General features: G+C 39.9%; 1 protein-coding gene across 3 annotated transcripts; it reads right to left on the bottom strand.

Moving 5' to 3' along the window:
* Window positions 1-1,183: 1,183 nt before the first annotated feature.
* On the bottom strand, window positions 1,184-21,662 carry Hmgcr (3-hydroxy-3-methylglutaryl-CoA reductase). 3 transcript variants are annotated; one of them, XM_090331839.1, is made up of 20 exons: window positions 21,563-21,662; window positions 16,564-16,751; window positions 16,140-16,251; window positions 15,771-15,858; window positions 14,704-14,788; window positions 13,413-13,518; window positions 10,745-10,851; window positions 10,520-10,636; window positions 9,983-10,143; window positions 9,617-9,864; window positions 9,335-9,513; window positions 7,665-7,859; window positions 7,278-7,436; window positions 6,969-7,126; window positions 6,102-6,207; window positions 4,000-4,170; window positions 3,617-3,757; window positions 3,378-3,536; window positions 2,950-3,104; window positions 1,184-2,578 (listed from the first exon to the last, which is right to left on the bottom strand). In XM_090331839.1, exons 1-20 carry the CDS (start codon window positions 21,657-21,659, stop codon window positions 2,524-2,526), a joined length of 2,787 nt encoding a protein of 928 aa, XP_090187965.1. In that variant the 5' UTR covers window positions 21,660-21,662; the 3' UTR covers window positions 1,184-2,523. The 3 variants fall into 3 exon arrangements, with proteins under 3 accessions (XP_090187965.1, XP_090187967.1, XP_090187966.1); XM_090331841.1 differs by lacking the exon at window positions 21,563-21,662 and adding an exon at window positions 21,295-21,400; XM_090331840.1 differs by lacking the exon at window positions 21,563-21,662 and adding an exon at window positions 21,275-21,377.
* Between the last annotated feature and the right edge of the window lie 531 nt (window positions 21,663-22,193).

Genomic DNA, 22,193 nt, shown 5'->3' with positions numbered 1-22,193 from the left:
CACTAGGGATGTGCCTTGAGAGGATAATGGGTCATCTCTTTGGTGTCAATCATTTGTAATTCTTACTAACATGGATAAGAGTTTCTGCCACCCTGTAGTCCTTCCAAGACATACTGCATGTCCACAGGCCCAGAGCAACAAGACCAGTCTTGGACTAAAATCTCAATGTCCTCAAGCCACAATAAACTTTTCTTGTTTAAGTTGACTTAACTCAGATATTAGTTACTATAATGGAACGCTAATGTACCTGCCCTGCCACATGCCATCTCTTTACTTCTTAATTCACCCAACAGAAAGCAGGTCTGGAAGTCCTTCACTGCTTTTGTCTAGCCTGCTCCATGCAGAAGGAGACTGACCACAGCTGATCATAGGTCATTTCAAAAGAAAACTTTAAGCTGAATCTCTGCAGTAGATTCTAATTGGCTCACACAGGCCTTTTTAATTGCAAATATTAGCTCTTCTACAGAAGCCAATCTCAGTGACATGAAGCTGTAGAAATCTTCTGATTCCACTTAGATACACACTTAAAGAACCATTTCATATTGTCCATCCAATCATTTATTTCCTCTCCCCCTTAACTATCCCAAACTTCATATCCAAAAGCAACAGTCTGGTGGATATCAGAACTAATGAAATGCTCTTAAATATTTCAATGCACATACAATACTAACCTGTCATTAAGATTGCAGTTAGTTGGAGAACAGAATGGAGAATGATAGGAACAGACTGGAGGAACTGGACTGCCATTCTGCTACAATCTGAAAACTTCCAGGCCTCAAGCTTAATAAATCCAAACAAGAAAAGGCTGCTGCTTCCACAGCATGAACTTCCTTTTCATAATTTACTAGAGCTAGAAAGTACTCTATAACAAAAGGTATACAATTTAGTAATCGTACAAAACATTAGTTTACCAAGGTGATATTGGTTACAGTCACCAAAATGAACACACACACATACTTTCCACTGCCACTTCCATGTAAAGCTCAGATAAATACGTCACTGGCAGGAAAGTCACAATAGGAGCAATTTAAACTTTACAAAAACAGTAAAGCTCAGTCTTCCACGATGAAACTGGAGAGACATCACTAAGGCTGTCCATGCTGCCTCAGCGTCACTGGAATGTTTTCAGAGTTCATCTTCTACACAGACATCAGCTTTTCAAGACCAAACTTGAAGCATTCGATGTAATACAAAATAAGGAGCTCTTTATTTATACAAAACTTGTACATTAAAAAAAACTCAACAACTCTGCTGACCCCCTGAGGAAGCTGAGCGCTTTTATGGGTCCATCAGAGAGCCTGTTTAAATGATTCAGTCACCAACCTCCTGGCCACAGGAACAAGACACATAGCTCAAGGGCCATTCACATGGCTCCGTCATTGGCTCTGCAAACTGGCTTTCCCTTCATTAGGCTCGGCAAGCAAGCCAAAGTTACTTGGACATCAAACACCTTCATCTTCTCAGCCTAAGCTAGAGTGTTTCAGTGCTATAGAAGTTGATTTTTTTATTTCTTAAACACTTTCAATAAACTAGCTTAAGAACCTTTATTACAACATATACATATTTGATACAGTTGCTTATGAATTAAAAACCCTAGATTTTTCAGCTAAATCAATATAAATGTCTCTAAAGAAATGAAAGTTGGCTTAAAGAAATGGTAGGGTTCTTTTCCGAAGTGTGCTGCTACACTCTAAATGCTGAAAAAAGTCATAGGCTAGCTTGAATTGACAGTAACCCTCGGCTAATTAAGAGCTATGATGTATTCAACAAGCATAAAACTGTTTCTGCAAGCATAATGCCAAAGACATATTGTGACCAGTCTAGGCAAACACTTAATTTTGACAAGAGGCCTCCTGGAACAAATGGCCCACAGAGATAAATGCAGTTGTTTCCCTGATTAAGAACTATTTAGCACTGTTTAGCACATTTTTTTCTGTAGTTTGAGAAAAAGATTTCTCCCCTGAAGCAGGTCCCTTTTTGAATAACGTTGGTTACTTCTCCAAAATCAAAATACCAGCACCAAATGAATCATTAGTTTACAAAAAATAAACTTAACTATTATATCGTAAAGTTCTACAACTCAGACTAAATAAATTAACTATAAAATTAGAAGTTTATCAGCTACCATATAATTTAAAAATCCATTTTTAACTCATGAGGGTGAGGGAAGGTCAATCTCATATGGATCATTTCATCAAAGGAAAACACCTTTCTCCAGCTTGTATTGCCTTTCAGAAATGAGTGGTAGAAGGGTCTGTAATGCATTCACGCATAGCATCCATGTTGAGATTTTTTTTTTCCAAAGAGCACAGCATGTAAAGTGCTATGCTGTTTTCACATCTGAAGAGTCTGCACAGAAGGACCTTGAACCTCTTGAAGCAAGAGCTACAAACCAATCAGTCGTCTCCCGATCACATCTACTCATCTTCCACAAGACACTGCACTGACAGTTTTAATTCACAGATTTTATGTTAGTCTTTTAGAACCCAGTGCCCATGTTGCAGTTCAGAAGTGTCAGGCAATTCAAGCTGCCTTGTTGGTACAAGTTCCTTGAAGGGCTTGTAAATTTACCTTTGACCTACAGTGGGGAGAAAAAGACAAAGTTAATATATTATGAAATGCCAGAAATGGGAAATTTTGAGACACACGAGCATTAAGTTACATACTACGCTTCTCCTCTACCCCCCACTTCTGTTAGTTATGGGGCTTAAACTCAGGGCCTTGGTACTATCCCTAAGCCTTTGTGCTCAAAAATAACTCAAGACCACAGCTCCACTTCTGGTTTCCTTAAGTCTCAAGGATTTTTCTGCCTGGGCTAGCTTTGAACCAAGATCCTCAGATCTCAGTCTCCTAAGTAGTCAGAATTACAAGCATGAGCCAACAGCACTCAGCACTGCATTTCTTCTGAAAGTATAGAGAAAGCACATTCAAGATGCCTTGAAGTCCTACCTGTTGTGAATCATGTGACTTCTCACAAGGTGTCCTGCTGCTAAGGCTGCCATCAGTGACAACTCTCCAGCCATCACTGTACCACACACAATTCGGGCAAGCTGCCGGGCATTTTCCCCAGGATTGTCTTGGCATGCTCCTTGAACACCTAGCATCTGTAGCCAGAGAGAGACACAAGAAACGATAACATCAGACTACAACTAGACTATGGACATTTCCAAGATTTGACAGCTGAACAGCAGTGCACATTCATTTGTTCACTTATTGCAATAGATAAAAGTGTATGGCCAAATAAGCTGTGCTCATCTGGTCACACTGATCAAGCCACAGCCTGGAGGAGAATGAAATGTAGAGTCAGGTAGATACAGAATTCTACGACGTCAGAGCGAGGCTCAAAGTCAATGGACTCTGTGCATGATGTGTCATACCTGTAGACAGGCTTGTTGAGGTAGCAGGTTGGTCCCACCGCCCACAGTTCCTATTTCTATTGAGGGCATGGTGCAGCTGATATACAAGTCTTCATTGGTAGGACCAGTTGCTTCCATTAAGGTAATACAGTTTGAACTACCAACATTCTGTGCTGCGTCCTAGAAAACAATAACATATACAGTATACGTCCTTGTTTTTCTGAACAAGAGAAGAGAGAAGTGGCAGCTGGAGCACTCACCTGTCCACAGGCGATGTAGATAGCAGTGACGATGTTTGCTGCATGCGCATTGTAGCCGCCGATGCTCCCAGCCATGGCAGAGCCCACCAGATTCTTGTTGATGTTCACGTCAATCAGAGCTTCTGTGGTTGTCTTTAGTACCTACAAGACAGTCGGGTACATTTCACATCTCCTCACAGAGACTGAAGAGGCCTGAGACCCAGAGAAAATTATTTAGATGTAGTCCAATTTAAGCCATGTCCTTCCTTGATGAAAAGATAACCTGTAAGCTTTGTTCCTGTGATTGCCACATGCAAATGGGCACTATACAGTAAAATGACTACTTTAGTAGAAAGCATAGCCTCATAAATACAATTTGATTAACAATGTAACCCATCACTCACTTCTCTGACAACCTTGGCCGGAATGACAGCTTCACAAACTACAGTCTTTCCTCTTCCTTCAATCCAATTTATGGCAGCAGGCTTCTTGTCAGTACAGTAGTTACCACTAACAGCTAGAATTTGCATTTCAGGGAAATACTCCTGAAGTTTTGAAAGTGCTTTCTCTGTACCCTGTTAAGAACAACAACGAAATTAAAATGCATATTCATTCTTACAGGTCCCAAGGCTTATATGCACCTACTCTCTCAATATAATAACTTCAGAGAAGAACATACTTCAGAGACATGAAACGCAAGGAAAGTTATTTCAAGCCAGATGCCCATGGCTAATGACTGTAATCCTAGTTACTTAGGAGACTGAGATCTGAGAATCACGGTTCAAACCCAGCCCAGGCAAGAAAGTCCACGAGACTCATCTCCAATTAACCATCAGAAAATTGGAAGTGGTACTATGGCTCAAAGTGGTAGAGCACTAGCCAGAGCAAAAAAGCTCAGGGACAGCACTCGGGCCCCGAATTCAAGCCTGACAAAAAAGAAAAAAAGAAAAGAGAAATAGCTATTTCACAATCATCACTGATGAATAACTTCTTGATTATGTACAGATTCCTAATGTGTTTCTAAGTATGAAAAACAAGTTTGTTGTAGACAATGAATGCAAAGAATCAAATACTAAAGAGGGGGGCCGGGAGTTTGGCCTAGCGGTTAAAGTGCTTGCCTAGCATGCATGAAGACCCAGGTTCGATTCCTCGGCACCACATACATAGAAAAAAGCCGGAAGTGGTGCTGAGGCTCAAGTGGTAGAGCTCTAGCCTTGAGAAAGTCCAAGGACAGTGCTCAGGCCCTGAGCTCAAGCCCAGGACTGGCAAAAAAATAAATAAACAAATACTAAAGAGGATATAAGAAATTCTCATCTTCATGTCACTGCAGGGTAACTCAATCATGGATCAACGTGAAATAAATACTCTATTTTAATAAGTAAGCTGTTGCCTAAAGGCTAGGCTAATATAACTGTAAAGTGGGTCATTAAACTTTATTAATGGAAAGCTGGTAGTTTTACATTATATAAAATATGAACAAGCTTTCCAATGTACTGCCAGTTTTTTTTTTTTAATTGCGGTAATATACATAAAAGTGTAATTTATTCAAATTGTGCTTTTACTATCCAGAAATCTTTTTATCTTAGGAATCTAGAGCTCTACAACACATTAAGCAATCATCATCTATTTTCTACTCTTCCTAACATCCCCAGTAAACACTATTCTACTTGCAGTTTCTCTGAATTTGACTATTCTACATCAGAAAAAAAGCAGTACATTATAACTGACTTCTTTCACTCAGTTAACATCCTCTCAAGACTCATTTATGCTGTACCAGGTGTCAGAATGTCCTCTTTTCTGAGGTCGAGTAATATCCTATCTTACACATGTGTCTCTATATCCACCAATAGACACTCTAGGTTGTATCTACCTCAACTTACCATGAATAATGCCACTGTGACCATGAGTGTATGAGTATGTTCTCAAGATTCTACTTTCAATATTTTTGTCATTTTCCTCTTCCTGAATAGTCATTGTAAAAGACCTCATTGTAACATTTTGTATCTGGTAAATAACTAATATCAGCAAAATATAAGCCATACACAAACTGAAAACAAGTGGACTATTGCACATGAATCATACATACTTAAACACCTTAAAGACAAAGTCTAAAAGTCTCTAGAAGAGGTTTCAAGGTTTCTTTACCAGCCATGTCTTTTTTTCTGAATGAGGTAGTAATGCTGGGGGGAACTGAACCTAAAACTTCATGTATGATAAAGCACGTGCTCTCATTCTATCACTGTGCTCCCTGCCCTCCAATCTCATACCTCAAAAATCAAAGCTTTGTTTTTGGACAGAATTCTGAAGTATAAGGTCAGCATTCTTCCTAGACTTAGAGCATGTACAATGCCAAGTTTAAATTAGATAGATCAACTATAAACAACTTATCAACAAAGGCCTGATTCTTGTATCATAATCTATGATTAATCAATATAAATCTGTAAAATCCCTCACTCTCCCACCTCCCTCAGCCAGCTCCTGTCTCCCGGAACAATCATCAGCTCACCTTGGAAATCATGTTCATGCCCATGGCATCTCCTGTCCTGGACTGGAAACGGATATAAAGGTTGCGTCCAGCCATACTCACATGAACTTTCTGTAGGCGTGCAAATCTGTAAACAAAAGAAGCAAAGATATTTATATGTTATTTATATGTTTTCATGCGTAAGAAGAATGTTGCTGGAGCAATCTCATAAAGATTATTCATTTTCTGCTTTAATTAAACAATGAGAACACTGAAGAGAGGGTGGACTATAGACAACAATTTCATAGTACACTAAAAAATGTAAGTTAAAAAAAAAAACTAGTGGGGGGGGCGGAGCACAGTTTAATGGTAGAGTGTTTGCCTAGCATGCACGAAGCCGTGGGTTCAATTCCTTGGTACCACATATACTATACAGAAAAAGCCAGAAGTGGTGCTATGGCTCAAGTGACAGAGCATTATCTTGAACAAGGGCAGTGACCAGGCCCTGAGTTCAAGCCTAGGACTGACAAAACAAAACAAAACCTAGTTTGAACTACTGGGGTTATCCATTGTTATGATTATAGATGCATAAACCATTAAACAATGTTAAGCATAGGAGGTAAACCTCTACTGCACCTGCTTAATCCTTTTTCCCCAGATAATTCTCAAGACAAAGCAAAAGTTTGAAAGTCTAAAAGCCAAATTTATTATCTTACCCACTTTTACTTACTTGTGTGGAAGTATTTGTATCAACTTCCTCCCCACCCCCAAACAGGTATAAATAGTAGAACGAATTCAAACTGTGACTCTGTTATCTTTAGCAGACCATATATTAATAATTTGTATTTAGCAATCACAGAAAATGGTTCTGAAATGAACATAGACAAGTACATAAACGCATTCACATACCTGCTGGTGCTATCAAAAGCCTCCTTTATCACTGCAAACCCTTCAGGTGTTTCAAGCCAGGCCTTCACTTCTGCAGAATCACAAGCCCGAGGAAGACGCACCACAGGGCCTCGAGTCATCCCATCCCCAAGGACTCGGCTGCTGGCACCTCCACCAAGCTATGAAAGTAATAAAGAACCATATGAATCCAAAAGACACTCTTGCACATCCCACAAGGTGTCCTTGATTATCCCAAAATCTAGTTACTTAAGGGTTTATTTGCTTAAGGGCACTTTTTCTTTAAAAAAGCAAATTAAAAAAGCAACTTACTCCGATTGCTCTGCAGCCCCTATTAGTGCTGGCCACAAGACAACCTTCTGTTGTTGCCATTGGAACCTGAAATTCCTTTCCATCTAAGCACAGAGGTCCTGCCACTCCAACAGGGATGGGCATATACCCAATAACATTCTCACAACAAGCTCCCATCACCTACAAAGTCAATAATGAGTGAATATCTTATCTACATTGCAAATACACAGCTCTCAACATTAGTAACTTAATACAAACTATAATAAAATAATTAATGAAATAATATGATAAAGGGAAAATGATATGATAAAGGGAAAATATGATAAAGGGAAATAATATGATAAAGGGAAAGAAAAAAGACTTAAAGAAGCTACAAAGCAAACCTCTTAAGAAGTAAAAAGAACATACCAAGGAGTAATTATAATCTCTATAAGGTAGATTTTGGAGAGAAGAAGGCTCTGGAAGCTTTTTGGAAAGTAACTGTCGGCGAATAGATACACCTCGCTCATGGGTTTCCATCAGAGTCTCCAATTTGTAAGCTGGGATATGCTTAGCATTGACCAATTGTATGATCTCAGAATCACTAAGGAATTTTGCACCTTTCTAAAGAAATAGGAAAATAAAAAAGGAGACAAAGATCAGAGAGGGAGACTTGAAAGATGATTCTATTAGTCACAATTCTAAATTATGTAAGTGTTTTCTATCACTGCTATTTTTATTTCATTTTGTTTTTGTGCCATTCCTGAGGCTTGAACTCAGAGCCTGGGTGCTGTTCCTGAGCATTTTTGCTCAAAGCTAGTGTTCTACCACTTGAGCCACAGATCCACTTCCAGCTTTTTTCTTTTTCTTTTTTATTAATTTTTAATTGTAATGTATAGAGGGGTCACAGTTATATTCGCCAGATAGAAGGTGCATTACTTCTCACACATTGATATCCCTTCTTTCGTTTTTGTCCCCATTTTCCCTTCCCCATCCCCTCCCCTCATTTTTCCCCTCCTATTTCAAATAAACAAACAAACATCTATATAGTACCAGGTAACAAAGTGGGATACTGTTAACAATATGAGATTAACCAAAGGGCAACACAGAGAAGAGAGAAAAGCAATACACTCCAGCTTTTTTTTGGTGCTTAATTGGAGATAGGAGATAAAAGTTTCATGGGCTTTCCTGTCCATGCTGGCTTCGAACCATGATCCTCAGATCTCAGTCTTCTAAGAGGCTACGATCACAAGTGCCCAACTATCACTACCATTTTTAATACAAAGATATCTTAACACTGCCAACATCTCAACAATGCCAAGTGACTATGAATACCACAGCACTGTCATTTTTACAATGCAGAAAGACTTGCATTAATACATAGTATAAACAGAAAACTAAATATGACTGAGCAAAGCTAAAGTGTGTATTAGTGTGTTACAGGTGTTGTCCAAACGACTAAATGTTTGTTTACTTTTCATTTTTGGACAAATAATATATTCACACAGTTAAATAGTCTTCCTTCTATAATCTCCTTTGCCATCCTTGCTTTCATAAAGCTGGGGATGAAGGAAGGATATCTTACCAAATAAGATGGGAAAAAAAATTTAAGTTAATCAGATTCAGGAGATATGGAGTATTTGTGTTAAAATATGATTTTTTTGATTGTGAGGTGGACAAAACCTTTCAAATTAGTTCAAACTTAAAAACCTCTCTTCTATCTTTGAAGTTCATCTCTGTCAACATCCATGAAAAAAAAATACAATAATTGCTAATCCCTGAGGAAAAAATAGTAATAAATCAGTGTTAGTTTTGAGTCTAGAACCAGAAAATCTCAGTCCCTGGTCCTAACTACCATGTTCTTAATGTATTACTTTGGGATCTAATGTAAGCTTGTAGGCCCTGGCTTTCTCACCAGAGAAGTAGAGATAATTGCACATACATCACTCACAGATCGTAAATGTAAACCATGGAACACAATGCCTAGAATTTAGTAGGACCCAGAAGATAGTAGTTTTTCTTTTAGTTAAAAAAAGAAAGAAAAAAAGCCCCTCTTAAAGAAAATTTCCAAGTGTGCGGGTTGATGCTATTTGCCTCACCTCTGCATCCCCAAGTATCTCTAGACATTCTTCATTAGATCGAGGTTCCTTGGGAAGTTCAATTTCAGGTTCCTGTGTCCCCATTATCGGTGGAGTAGTAGGTAAGCAGGAGCTACCAAGCACAAATGTAGCTCTGTTTGAGGTGTCAGATACAGCCACTAAAGGTTTTATCACTTCAGCTGTTCAAAAGACAACCAAAGGAAATCTCAGAACACTGAACATCACTGTTTAAATGGATTTTATGCCAAATCAATGGAAGAAATGGAGCAAATAAGAAATTACCTTTTCTTTCTTGGCTTATCCCTGTCTCTTCCCCAACAGACTGGAGTTTCTGGTTATTTCTGACCAGCATGGGCTCTCGTCTACAACAGTTCTCTTGGGCTTTCTTTGGGGTCACAACAGGAGATGTGATAGGGTTTTTTAATGAGAGTGTAGATTCTGTTTCTGCTTGTTCAAAAAAGATGTACTTGACAGCCAGAAGGAGAGCTAAACTTAGGGTAATAACCTGTTCAATATCCATGCTGATCATTCTAAATAAAAGAGAGCAAATTAATGTCATTATTCACAAATATAAAATGTACAGCCCATACTTAAAGAGCACAGAGTACTATGACTAATAAACAATACAGTAAGCTTCAGTTCACTTACTTGGAAAGATAAAATTGCCAAAGGGAAACACTTGGTTCAATTCTCTTGGACACATTTTCATCCAGCCCTAAAGAAACCTTCGAGTGTTCTGCTGTGCTGTTTTGTGGAGAAGGATCAGCTATCCAGCGACTATGAGCATGAACAAGGACCAAACCTAAAGACTAAAATAAAAATGTAAAATTATATATCATCTGATTTTTAATAGAATTTAAATTTCTCATCCCTAATAACTCAACAAGCATATACCACCATCTTCCTTGGCTTCTCCTCAGCTTAACAAAGCCCGTAAGCTTGTTATATGACACTCAAACATCCCAAACAGGTTTCAAAGAGAGGGAGAGGAATTTAAGGGGGAAACTAATGAAGAGTAGTAGCTTCACAGAAATGAAGAGCAAATGAAATACAGATAATACAGTGAATTCTCATTAGAGGCTGAAGACTATAAAGAAAAGATATATATCTTTTAATCACTCTAATTACAAGAAAGGGATGACATTGGAACGCAGGAAATTGAAGGAAAAAGAAAACTGCTATTACCATAATCATCTTGACCCTCTGAGTTACAGGATTTGGTTTATTTTCTTCTTCTTCCAAAACTCGAGCAAAATGGCTGAGCTGCCAAATCGGACGACCCTCACGGCTTTCCCGAGAAAGCTAAAAAGTGAAATCAAGAAATTAGAAAGTCCTCTTTTTGTTTAAGCAAACTGATGCAATGTGTAATATTGCTATTCTGATAATGCCATAGATAAAATTTGTTCTTACCTCTAATACCAAGGACACACATGCTGGAAAAAAAGTCATAAACACGAAGTAGTTGGCAAGAACAGACATGCAGCCAAAGCAACACATTATTTCCAGTTGACGAACCCCTGTTCAGAGAAAAATTCAACACATTAAACTACATGTATTTGGTACCATATATACAAATGATTTTCCCTGAAGAAAGACATTTTTACAGGAAAATATGACTGCATTAATGATTGAGAGGCAAAGGAGAGGGAAAGTGATTATTAAAGAAAATAAAATAACCCACTAAAAACTGTTCAAAAGGTGGGGGAAGGAGAAAAGGGATTTAAAAAAAAATATGTATCTGCTGGGCACAGTGGCTCACACCTGTAATCCTAGCTACTCAGAAGGCTGAGATCTGAGCATCGAGGTTCAAAGCCAGCCCAGGCACAAAAGGACCTGAGACTTTTATCTTCAATTAACCACCAGAAAACTGAAGTGGTGCTGTGGCTCAAAGGGTAGGGTGGTAGTCTTGAGCTAAAGAGCTCAGGGACAGTGCCCAGGCCCAGAGTTCAAGTCCCACAATCACAAAAAAAAAAAAAAAAGGTGTATCTAAAGCTATAGAATGTGATCCAAGTATTGGATCAAAGTACACTCTAACAGTGAAGAGCCTTTATGGTAGAGGGCTAGCCTAGCATGCACGAAGCCTTGGGTTCGATTACTTGATACCACAGAAATAATGCTGTAGCTCAAGTGGTAGAGCACTAGTCTTGAGAAAGCTCAAGGGCAGTACCTAGGCCCTGAGTTCAAGCCCCAAGACAGGCAAAAAAAAAAAAAAAAAAAAAACCCTATAGTAAACTCTGCCATCTACTGGATATAGAATTAACAACACTGAAGCTGAAGCTTAGAGAATTATAAAACTCTTGACCACTCGAAACAGAAAGCTTGTTTTCTCCAAGTCCCCAACATCACAAAGCCAGGCATGGTAAAATATCTGCTTAATATACCTATGAAAACCAAAACTGTGTTGCCAATTCTCTTTTATCAGAGGGCAGCATCTTGTTTTTAGACAAGAATATAAAGGAAAAACCACGTGAAGAAAACTTCTATTCCTCCAATGTAAACTACTAACTTTATTTTATTTGTAACCATAAAAGTCACATTATCACCTTAATATACTACCTAGTAGACTATGTGCTTTGAAAGCAAGTTGTTTCTGAAGGAATAAAGTCCTCCTTAGTGAGGAGGATAGGCACCAGAAAAATAGTAGAATAGTAGTCAACAAAAGAAGCATGATCTTTGGCTTCCAGACTAGCCTGGTTACATGGCAAACCCTGGCTGAAAAAAAAGAAAGAAGCTGGGAGTTTGGCCTAGTGGTAGAGTGCTTGCCTAGCATGCTCGAAGACCCAGGTTCGATTCCTCAGTACCACATACATAGAAAAAAAAAAAAAAAGTATGACCTTCTAGAGAAAGCCATAAAATCCAGTCCTAATAATTAGGAGGCCTCCCTAATAACACAATTATTAATTTTCCTGTAAGTCAACAATTTGTACCCTATGTTCTCTACTATCCAATGAAGGGTGAGGAAATGTGCTGAGGCTAATATGGGTAGCTTACTGAGTGAGTCTTCCCAACCACCTTATTAGATGGATCTTGACTCTTATACTGTCTCCTACATGACAATTAAAACTCAAGGAACCAGCTCACTAATTTAGTAAGAGGAAAACAAGGGCAGATCAAACTTGGAATATAATTCCTTGGTACCACATACATAGAAAAAAGCTGGAAGTGGTGCTGTGGCACAAGTGGTAGAGCTCTAGCCTTGAGAAAAGCCCAAGGACAGTGCTCAGGCCCTGAGTTTAAGCCTTATGACTGGCAAACACACACACACACACACACACACACACACACACTACAAAACAGAACATATGAGAAAAAGGTGAACTGTGGGCCTGTGGCTCATGCCTGTAATCCTAGCAATTTAGGAAGCTGAGATCTGAGGATCCTGGTTCCAAGCAGCCCGGGAAGGTAAGTCCATGAGACTCTATTTCCAATTAATTACCAAAAAGCTAGAAGTGGAGCTGTAGCTCAGGTAGTAGGTACTAGCTTTAAGCTACAAAGCTCAGAGACAGTGCCCAGGCCCTGATTTCAAGCCCTAGAATTGAGTTGAAAAACAAATACTTCCTCCTTAAAAATAAAGTCAAGAGTAAAAAACAACAATAACTACTACATTTTCAGCAAAGGAACAAGCCCAAGTCAAATACACTCACACACTGATACAATTTCAACTTTAAGAATGACTGAAGTCAGAATTTAAGAACGAATATTCTAGGATATTCTTTTTCCTTTCCAGTGACATGCTTATTAATTGTGTTAAAAACTGCTTACAGGCCAGGCACAGTGGTTCATGCCTGTAATTCTAGCTACACAAGAGGCTGAGATCTGAGAATCAAGGTTCAAAGCTACCCCAGCCACAAAAGGACCTAAAACTCTTATCTCCAATTAACCTGTAGAAAAAAGAAAAAATGGAAAGTGGGGCTTGGCTCAAGGGTAGGATGGTAGCCTTGAGCTGAAGAGCTCAGGGACAGTGCCCAGGCCCAGGGGTAAGGTGGTAGACTTGAGCTGAAGAGCTCAGGGACAGATTCAAGGCCTAGTTCAAGCCCCACAACCCAACCCACCAAAAAAAAAAAAAAAGCTTACAAACCTGACATGGTACCAACACCAATCACGAGACATTCAACGAGAGCATCAAGGGTGAATGTGGGTCCCAAAATTGCCATTCCACGAGCAATGTTTTCCCTTACTTCATCCTAATAAACAGACCCAAACACATCAACGAGGGCAAAGAACAAAGTCATTTCTAAAATGTCAACCTTAGAATATACACTAAAATCAAATACACTTTTCATGTGATGAAATTCAAATGACTAATGTGTTCAAATACTAACTACAGTAGTAATACAGAGAAATAAATGAAAAAGAACTCATATAGTACATCCTGCTTCTCTTACCAAGTTTTCTAGGGACTAATAGTTTAGGGTACTGCATGAATCCCATCGTTTAAATTCCACATTAATTAAATCCTATAGAATATTATATTTTGGCTACCACTAATAGAAGCTTTAAATTTTTTATGAGGTTATGTTAGTATTATAAAACTTAATTTCCTTATCAGCATACTCAAACAATCATAAACACTCATGGAACACATAATCATACACAGTAGAATTATACAAAATATAAAGGGGAGTTCTGATTAAAACTGATAAGCTATTTCATATTCAAAGTACTGATACATGGCTGCTTATAAAAATGGTTCAGGCTTTATCTTTTCGTGTGTACAGGTCCTTGAGCTTGAAGTCGGTCCTTGAGCTTTTTTTTTTTTTGCTCAGGACTAGCACTCTTCTCTTTTGAGCCATAGCTACACTTCTGGTTGATAGTTAATTGGAGATAGCAGTCTAATGGACTTTCCTGCCTAGGCTGGCTTCAAATCAAGATCCTTAGACCTCAGTCTCCAGACCAGCTAGTATCACCAGCATGAGTCACTGGCACTTGGCTTAAGTTACTTTTTTTTTCTTCAGTGACTAAAAAAAATTAAGGTGAAACTTAGGATGGTAAATAATGCTAGTGTCAATTCAAAGGGCTTAAAATGGTATCTTCCCTGAGGCTCTCTCCCATTAGATCCTGTCTGTTCTCTAATGACTTACCAGGTAAGATTTTTTTTTCATTTATCCAAGACATTTAATTATAATTTCTGAAAACTTTAAAAAATAGAAAGCCTTCAAAATAGAGAAAATGCAAAATTCCAATAACTGAAATCTTGAGTCTTTAGATAAAAAGGACTATTCTTAGGGCACTTATACAGATCATTCTTGGTGCTTAAAGATTAAACTGAAAATCTAAGGGAGCCTCTGAATCTCAAGCTATGAAGAAACTGTAAATAAGCTCTTAAAAAGGAAATAATCATATTTCTATCTTACATAAGTAAAACTTACCTGTGAGTTAGAACTTAGAGCAAACTTTGCTAACGCACTTGCTCTGGAAAGATCAATCAAAAGTAGAAAAAAAGGCAAAGCTTCACTAGGGAAAATAAAAATATTAGGCACATTTAGTAAGAGGAAAAATACAATTTTTAAAAAATCCATCTTTAACTAAAACCCCCTTCCATATTTTGTATGAACCTACAGTATATGTACCTTTCTGCAGATCAAAACTTATATACCCAGCATGTCTTTGATATAGCCTTATACTAAACACAGCAGCTATTAAAAATGACAGCTGAACAAAGTAACATTTATTCCAGCTACTACAATGGGAAGCAGATAGGAACCTGGTTCAAGACCAGCACACAAACACTCAAAGTTAGGACAACACTATGCCTAAAATGCAAACTGGGTGTACAGATATACTCCTGCAGGCCTGTAATCATAGCTACTATGAGTCAGAAGTAGAAAGACCAAGATCCAAGGCTAGCCTGGGCAAAAACACAAAACCTTACCTGAAAAATAAACTAAAAAGCAAAAAACGCTGGCAAAGTGTATGTGTATTCAAGCAGCAGAGCTCTTTCCTACGAAGTACAAGATCCTGAGTTCAAACCACAATATCACCATTTTTAAAAATGATTAAATGTATATTTCTACAGAAAAATATCATTTATTAAAAAAAAAACAACAATTCTACAGCCATCAATGGTGACTAACACCTGTAATCCTAGCTACTAAGGTGACTGCTGAAATCCAAGAATCACACTTTGAGCTGGACACAGTGGCTCACGCCTGTAATCCTAACTACTCAGGAGGCTGAGATCTGAGGATCAAGGTTCAAAGCCAGCCCAGGGAACAAGAGGTCCTGAGACTCCTATCTCCAATTAACCTCTAGAAAATGGGAAGTGGGGCTTGAACTCTGGGCCTGGGTGCTGTCCCTGAGCTGTTCAGCTCAAGACTACTGCCTTACCCCTGGAGCCACAGCACCACTTCCAAATTCATATATTACTTTTATAGCACATGGAATAACTTCCTCAAAATATATTGAGAAAACATACGTTTTAGCTTTAAATACTTACTTCAAGCCTGTCAGTTCTTTGTCTAAGAAATGAATGACAACTGTACTGAATACAAAGCTGGAGAAAATTGTGAAGAGGCCAGCAATACCTGAAACAGACAAAATTCAACACTGAAAATCCTTTACCCTTTATTACACAAATAGTAGTATTTAGTCTCCAAGATTCTGAGATAAACAGTAAAATTTTTTCATATTATTAAATAAGATTCCAAAGTTCAGAATGTCTAGTCCCCAGTAGTAAGAATGGAAACTACATGAACTCAGCATTCCTTTGCAGTACACACATTTCAAAACACATGATGTGAACAAACTCTTCATCTGAACAGGAAATTAAAAGTCTGACGGCCATGAAGAAATGCAAACACATTACCTAAAATATATTTTGATCCAAGTTGACGTAAATTCTGGAACTGGAAGTAAATATACAGGATCGCTATGCATCTTGTTATTGTTAGGATTATAATGTCACTGCTCAAAACATCCTATTGGAAGAGATAAAATATAAAGTTCCACCATGAACTTTTAAAGTACCAGTACGCAAATAAAAAAATTAAATAAGTAACTATTATACTAATTTATTACATTTTTCATGGGCAGTCCCTTATACAAGATTTATTTTTCAATTAAGTCGATTCTATGCATCTATATACAAAAGATAATATTACGTCTATTGCTTTCCCATGTAAGTTAATAGAAATCTGATATAAGTTCCTGAGTATTGAAAGAAAGGCTTTACTGTCTTTCCGGCTGTAAGTTCTCTTCACTTTTGTCGGTATCAAGATAATTTCACTGACCTCTTCAAACTTTGGACACTCGTAGTTCCAACCACAGATCTTGTTGTTCCCAGTGAACATGTTCATGGACATCATACAGATGGTCAGAGTCACCGTCCCCACTATGACTTCCCAGGGATGGGAGGCCACAAAGAGGCCATGCATTCGGAAAAGTCTCGACAACATCGTAGCTGCAGAACCCTTGGATCCTAGGAGGAAGAGCATATGAGAATGCTTGGTACACCGCTCACTGGACTTCCAAGGAAGACTCTGAAGTCCACTGTAAACTCTGCCTTCTATGCACAGTGTCTTGTACAGAAACAATGAGTGTTCCTTGTAATTCTGGATCCCTCCCTCCCTCCTTTCCTTCATTCTTTCATTTTTTTCTTGTTCTTCCACAGAAAAATGCTTGCTGATCATTCAGTCATTTGGTTCTTATAATAATATATTCATATGGGGTGCCTAGTGGGCTTTGAAGTTGTAGAGAAACAAGGAAAAGGCAGACAGTGAACATGACAGGGCAGAAAAGACCACAGGTCAGAGGGATACAGAAGTGAGTGGCAGAGCAGAGTACAAAGGTCAGAAATCCCCCCCCCCCCCCCCCCCAGTTCCAAGTCTCTTCATCAGAGCTGGTACATGTCAGGCTTTATACTTCTAGAGTCTAGCCCAGTGTACTGCAGGGCTCAATAACCCTAAATATTTCTTGAAAACCATATGAATTCAAGCTTTATAAAACAAACCCCCAAAACCCTTGAGAAACACTATTTGCATTTTTGAATTATTTGGGTATACAACACATGAGCAAGCTGGGCGCAGTGGCTCACACCTGTAATCCTAGCTGCTCAGGAGGCTGAGATCTGAGGATTTCGGTTCAAAGCCAGCCCAGGCACTAAAGACCATGAGATTCTCCCTCCAATTAACCACTAGAGAACTAGAAGTGGCTCTGTGGCTACAGGGGTAGGGCAGTAGCCTTGAGCTGAAAAGCTCAGGAACATCTCCCAGGCAGGCACAGAGTTCAAGCCCTAGGACCCACCAAAAAAAAAAAAAAAAAAACCACAAGCAGAGTCTCACCATTTACATTCTGATTACACAAAAGGCAAGTTTCAAACTATTTTACTTGTTCAGTGTCATGTAAACCACATAAATCTATAAGCTGTTCAATGACAGATACTCATTACAGTCTGTTGAACACCTATCTTTTCTGATAGGTTTCTACATTAACAAAGAGGCAAGCCTTTGATATGGCTGCTGTGTGGATGTGTAGAATCAACAACAATAGAGACAGAAGACTAGAGCATTAAATGTAAAATGCTCCTTTTGCTGCTAATCTAGACCAGCACTGAAACAGGATAGCTGACTTACGCATTAAGAACAGCATCCAAAGTGGTTCCCAGCATAACCCCAGAGAAACTTTAAGCTTAGGACTAAATATCTTCAAGTATGTAATTACTCAAAAATAAAAGTATAATTTAGAAACTAAGCTCATTGATTATCAGTCTCATATTTATTAAGAAAACAATTCATCTTTTAAAGATAGGAAGCAAATGAAGCAAAAGAGAGCACCTACCTATTTAAGAGTTATAGGAAAGAAGAGTAGCTTTAGGAATGGAGCAATTACTAAGTATCATCTCTGGTAATCAGCTGCATCATTCTACATTCTCTACACTTAGCCACCAGCCAGATTAACTAGTTTTAAAGCTGTAGGTCACAACCCTTTACTGGGTTAATCCAACCACAAAATTAACTGTTGATAAGGATATCTTTAAATAAAATAAAATACTTAAAGCGTCAGGTAAGATACACAGTATGGGTAAGTATTATGTAGTAAAACTATACATATATGTTTTCTGGCTTCCAACATAACCTACAATTCTTACTGTGGGTCACGATATTTAGCAATGGCAAAAAGTCTAAATGTAGGGTGCATTTGGTTGTGTTTATTCATCTTTCAACCTTGCATCTTGAATGTTATCATTTTGTCCTCCAGTATCTTAACTCATACAGTACTGTTTAACAAATATACAGAAAATAAACAAAATACCTTCTATTTAATAAGCAAGGATTTTCAATGTCCCAGAAAGTAGTCTAAAACCTATGTCAAAATTATTTCTAATTTCCCATATCTAAGCATTAAATAAATTGCAAACAAGCTAGAAAACCTATTTCAACTTATTTCATTCCTCAGTGAAGCAGTATTATTAAACACTATTAAATTTAATTCAGTTAAAATTTGAACTGCAACCATGAAGTAGTTTAAATTTAGATTACAAATTTGTTCAGCATAAATCCACAACTATACATTAGGCTTATAATGTTCTCCTTCAAATAGGTTTCTTGGTGGCATCATTAATTCTGGAACATTTTTACCCTTAGATGTAAAAGTTATCTTTTCAACATTCAGCAAAGATATATTCATCTAGGATGACAGCCAAAACCAGCTCATCTGAGCATGTCAAAAGGAGCTGGGAGTGGTAGAGTGCTTGTATAGCATGCATGAAGCCCTGGGTTCAAATCCTTGGTACCACATGCACAGAAAAAGCTGGAATTGGAGCTGTGGTTCAAGTGGCAGAGTAGAAAATGGCCTTAAGCAGAAAGTGTTCAAAGACAGTGCTCAGGCCCTGAGTTCAAGTGCCAGGACTAGGGGGAAAAAAAGGGAACTATAATTAAACAAGCTCATTTCTCACAGCATCCTCCCCATTTCTCTGTGATTATGCAAAGCACACACATGCCATAAAATCCAGTCCTCCACCTTCATCAGCTATTCCAAGTATCACTAGCAGGCCACAGAACATCTCATACAAATTCAACACCGTATTTATGCCATGCTACAAAAGAAAATAACTTCTACTTAAAGGAAAATAAGCAACCCATGTTTTGCTTATTCAGACAGAAGTATACTGAAAACGTTCCAGTCTTTGACAGTATGGGAATTAAATTCAGTGGATTCCTTCAGCTCTTATCCAGTCTGTTACTGAAACCACCTCCCATGGACAATCACAGGAAAATATGCTATGGCACTCTGATTCTTTCTTGCTTGCCTTCCATTCAACACTCCTCCTGTGTTATGTATTTCAGCATTTGATTATAGTGTTTTACACTGTCCTCAAATTAATGTGCACATGCTGTCCCTTTGAAGGCAAAACTGTGTCTTATATTAAAGTCATTTTTAATCCCGATGGGATCTAGCATTTATTCTCCAACTCAACCTACTATCCTTACAAAGTCATCAGGATCTTGCACTGGAAAAGGGAAACCTAGATTCTACCCACAATTCTGTTGCGAGTTAGCATTCCTAAATTACATCTCTCCCCTCACTCAAAGCTCCAAAGTTGCCAAAGTATTAAATGGAACCATATGAAACTGCTATGGGGGAGGAGGGATTCCAACACTGGCCATTTTATGAGTTAAGCAAGATGTTTATATAATATGATCCATTTGTCCATGAATATAGACAATGAGCTAAGTGTGTACATGTCACACATTCCCACATGCACACTTCATCTAGAAATGGCCACGTCACAGACACAACGCTTCATGTTAATACTAAAATATATGCGTATTCTAGACCTTCATATTACTAATTTGCCCCTTAAATGCCAACTTTAATAAATTAGGCCTAAAAAAAATTCTAGTTAATCTCAAAATTATTCTTTACCACCAGGGGTGGGGAACCTCATTTCTGTCAAGACATGTGGATATTCAATAATATGCATGGACAATACAAAATTATCGTCATGACTCTTCTGCTAAGCGTTGGCACTGGGGTGTGCCATGGTAATCAGCCTCGATCTGCCATCTGCTCAACTATGCAGAGTAAGACAGTCAACCTTGTGGGCAGGCCCAGGGGCCAGGTAACTAACCTGAACTAACTACTCAGAAAGCAAGCAGCCTATGAAAAGCCTAGGAGACTCATACATGTCGGTCCAGTCGGCCTCGGAAAGGACTTGGGGCCGAGTTCCCTACTCCTACAAGGCCTTTTGCTAGGTCTTCTCAAAAGTCTTTCACAGCAGTAGAAAAACCACAAGTTAAAAAAAAAAAATCTCTACTTCTTAAGATGCTGAAGTTATGCACGATTATTAAATATAGCTCAGAAAGAATATTTCTTATGCCTTGGAAAAAATCCAAGAACGCAAAACCTCAGATACTGAAATATTCCATAGGACCGCGGGAGATGGAGTACATTATCGACCTGCTCCGACCCACATAAATCTGTTTTGTATTAACCTCCTAGGTGCGTTTTTTTTTCCCTAACCCAAGAAGGGCAATTCCGAAAAGCTAGTTACAAGGTTTGAACTAAAGCATCAGAGACATCGAAGAGACAACGCCTCGAAGAGGAGGAGGAGGAGGAGGAGGAAAAGGAGGGGGAGGAGGAGGAGGAAGAAGAAGTAGTAGAAGTAGTCGTCTCCTACGAGTGCTGGATACAGTGCTAGTCTGGGTTTAGTATTCCCCTGGTCCGTTCTAAGATAAATAGCCGGATTCGTCCTCGCGGGCGCAGGGACTTGGGTTAGTTAACTGTATTCACGGTGATCTTTCCCACCCGTTTCATAGAAAGGCCCAGAGCTGGAGAGCGGCGCCGGGACTCGGCGGGGACTCCTCCCATCCGCTCAGCGAGCGGCCGGTCCCACCGCGCCTCGACCCTCAGCAATTCCCTAGGCAAGGGGCGTCCGGGGTCGCCCTGCAGGGCACCCGTTGGTCCCCGAGAGTCCCGACGGCCCCGGCCGGTCCTGCTTACTTCCGACCGGGCGGACGAACCTGGCAACGCCCCACCGGCGCCCCGACGGCGGCGGCAGTCACCCGGAGGCCGACCGGCCCGGCCCGCGGGGCCCCTCGCCGCGGGGCCCGCCGCCCCCCGGCTCGCCGGCTTCAAGGACGTCTCCCCGCGGGGAGCGCGCGCGCGCGCGCGCGTGGCCGCACCCGGCTGCCACACTCGCAAAGTGATCCGCACTGCAGCTCCCGCCAGCGGCGGCCCGCAATCACTTCCCGGGTATCGCTACCTAAACAGCCCCAACGCCCGCCTCACCTCCGGATCTCACTAGAGGCCACCGAATTTCCCCGCTCGGCGCCGGTGCCCCGCCGTCTCCAGTCAACGGAGACGCGGAGCGGAAGGAAATCTGCATTTACGCACGCTCGGGACTAATTTGCTCGCGACCAATCACAAACGATCTTCCGATCGTCTAGCCAATCATCTGGGGACTCCGCGGCCTGACGGCCTACGTCAGCAGCGGTCGCCTTAACAACCGCCCACAGCTCTCACCCAGGCCGAGAGCAAGCACCGCACCACCTCTCACCACGGCTCAGCCAACCAATAGCTGACCGACTCTCAAAACCAAGGGCCGCCGATTGGACCGCGAGCAGTGGGGGCCCGAGCGTGGAAGCAGCCCAAGCGAAGGCCATGGGCGATCTGGCGAGTGCAGCATCCGGCTGCCCCAGGCCCTTACCTCTGGTCCTCCTGACTAAGGAAGTCCTATGGGTGGCAGACGTGTGAAGCATGAGGAGGAGCTCAGGATCAAGTTGAGAGTAGGTCTGTGAGAAGTCCAGTGAGATGGAGGCACTTAGAGAAGGCTCTGAATAAAAGAGGGGTACAAGAAAGGAAGGAGTTCCATCCTCCCACCACCACCACCACCGGTGATCCACACCCTTAAGCCTAGCGA

This window comes from Megascapheus bottae, chromosome 4, assembly GCF_031878675.1.
Source record: "Megascapheus bottae isolate mThoBot1 chromosome 4, mThoBot2.hap1, whole genome shotgun sequence".
In the NCBI taxonomy this organism is placed as follows: Eukaryota; Metazoa; Chordata; class Mammalia; order Rodentia; family Geomyidae; genus Megascapheus; species Megascapheus bottae.
This window is presented reverse-complemented; position numbering and strand designations above follow the sequence as displayed.

Bases quoted from the DNA above. Each gene is read 5' to 3' on its own strand.
- Hmgcr (XM_090331839.1), bottom strand. From the start codon at position 21,659: ATGCAGATTTCCTTCCGCTCCGCGTCTCCGTTGACTGGAGACGGCGGG. The intron at 15,859-16,139 runs GTAATGTGTTTG...TGTCTGTTTCAG, and splicing joins TGGATCAAAATATATTTTAG to GTATTGCTGGCCTCTTCACA. The intron at 6,208-6,968 runs GTATGTGAATGC...TTTTGTTTACAG, and splicing joins GCTTTTGATAGCACCAGCAG to ATTTGCACGCCTACAGAAAG.